The 1207-nt window shown below is 47.6% G+C and overlaps 1 protein-coding gene across 1 annotated transcript in view; it reads left to right on the top strand.

Moving 5' to 3' along the window:
• Positions 1-1207, top strand: part of Sgsm1 (small G protein signaling modulator 1) — an 82725-nt gene that overhangs the window by 70487 nt on the left and 11031 nt on the right. The window contains exon 22 of the mRNA XM_004628019.2: positions 595-704. Coding sequence (XP_004628076.1) covers positions 595-704 — 110 coding nt within the window. The remainder of the gene's footprint in view (positions 1-594; positions 705-1207) is intronic.

The raw sequence follows: 1207 nt of genomic DNA, 5'->3' as shown, positions 1-1207 counted from the left end.
TGTTACAAATTACCATCTGCAGTGCAGTAGCTTAGTTCACAGGTATCAGTATATATAGTTAGTCAGGGTGAGAATCTTTCCAATTAACTCCTAGATAAAAGAATCTTCTGAACATTCTCAGGATCATTGCCTTGCTCATCTTTTACATATAACTGCATGGCTTAGATAATTTTTTTTTAATGTATTTAGTTTAAAGTCTTACTACACAGATCAAATTTGTAGTGATCCTCCAGTTTTCAGCCTCCCAAGTGCTGGGGTTGCAGGCACACGCTGTGACACCCAGTCTCAATGGCCGTCTCTTCACACCCTGGGGACAGGGTTGGCATACCACATTGGGGATTGAACCCTGGTCCCTGCGCTTTGCTTACCTAAGCAGGCACTTTAGTCCATGGAGCTATCTGGTTGGTATGCAGTATGTAATTTACTTCAGATCAGAGAGCCTCTGAACAGAATCCACTTGGCCACATGTTTCTCCTTTGGCTGTGGATTTTGTGCACCAGCTCTGGGCCTTAGCCCCGCCCCCTTGGGAACCTGTGTCCCAGGTACAGCTGACTGTCCTGTGCTTCCCTCTCCTCCCCCCCTCCCCCGCGCCAGAGGCCCTGGCCTTCAGTTGCTTCACGGAGCTCATGAAGAGAATGAACCAGAACTTCCCCCACGGGGGTGCCATGGACACTCACTTTGCCAACATGAGGTCCCTGATCCAGGTAGGACTCCACCTAGTCTTCCGACTCTTTTGGGAAATAGGAAGTATATCTGAGTGGCTAAAGATTGAGTAGTGTGAAGCCACCCTGAGTTTGATTATTGTTGATGCTGCTTGCTAGCTGGACAACTTCAGGCAAATGCTCTTGCTTCTCAGTCTGTTTCCTCATCTGGAAATAGATTACTTTCCCACTGATACAGTTCTTAGTAAGTTATGACGGTTATGAAATTGAAATAAAGCATTATGTTCATAGCATTGAACACAGGGCCTGCCACTGTCCTTCAGAGCCTAAGCCATGAGTCAGCAGCAGTCACCCCACCTGAAACACAATTGAAATTGGGCAAGGTAGCACATTCCTGACATCCACCACTCTGGGAAACTGAGGCAGGATGCTAACAAGTTAGAGCCCAGCCTGGGCAACCTAGCGTCTTATTGAGGCCCTGTCTCAGTGAAACATGGGACTAGGATGTAGCTGTGTGGCAGTGTACCCCGGCTTTGATCCCAGTA

Source organism: Octodon degus, unplaced genomic scaffold (assembly GCF_000260255.1).
Source record: "Octodon degus isolate 3935 unplaced genomic scaffold, OctDeg1.0 scaffold00021, whole genome shotgun sequence".
Taxonomy (NCBI): domain Eukaryota; kingdom Metazoa; phylum Chordata; class Mammalia; order Rodentia; family Octodontidae; genus Octodon; species Octodon degus.
Note: the sequence above shows the minus strand (reverse complement) of the source record. Positions and strands in the feature narration are given on the sequence as shown.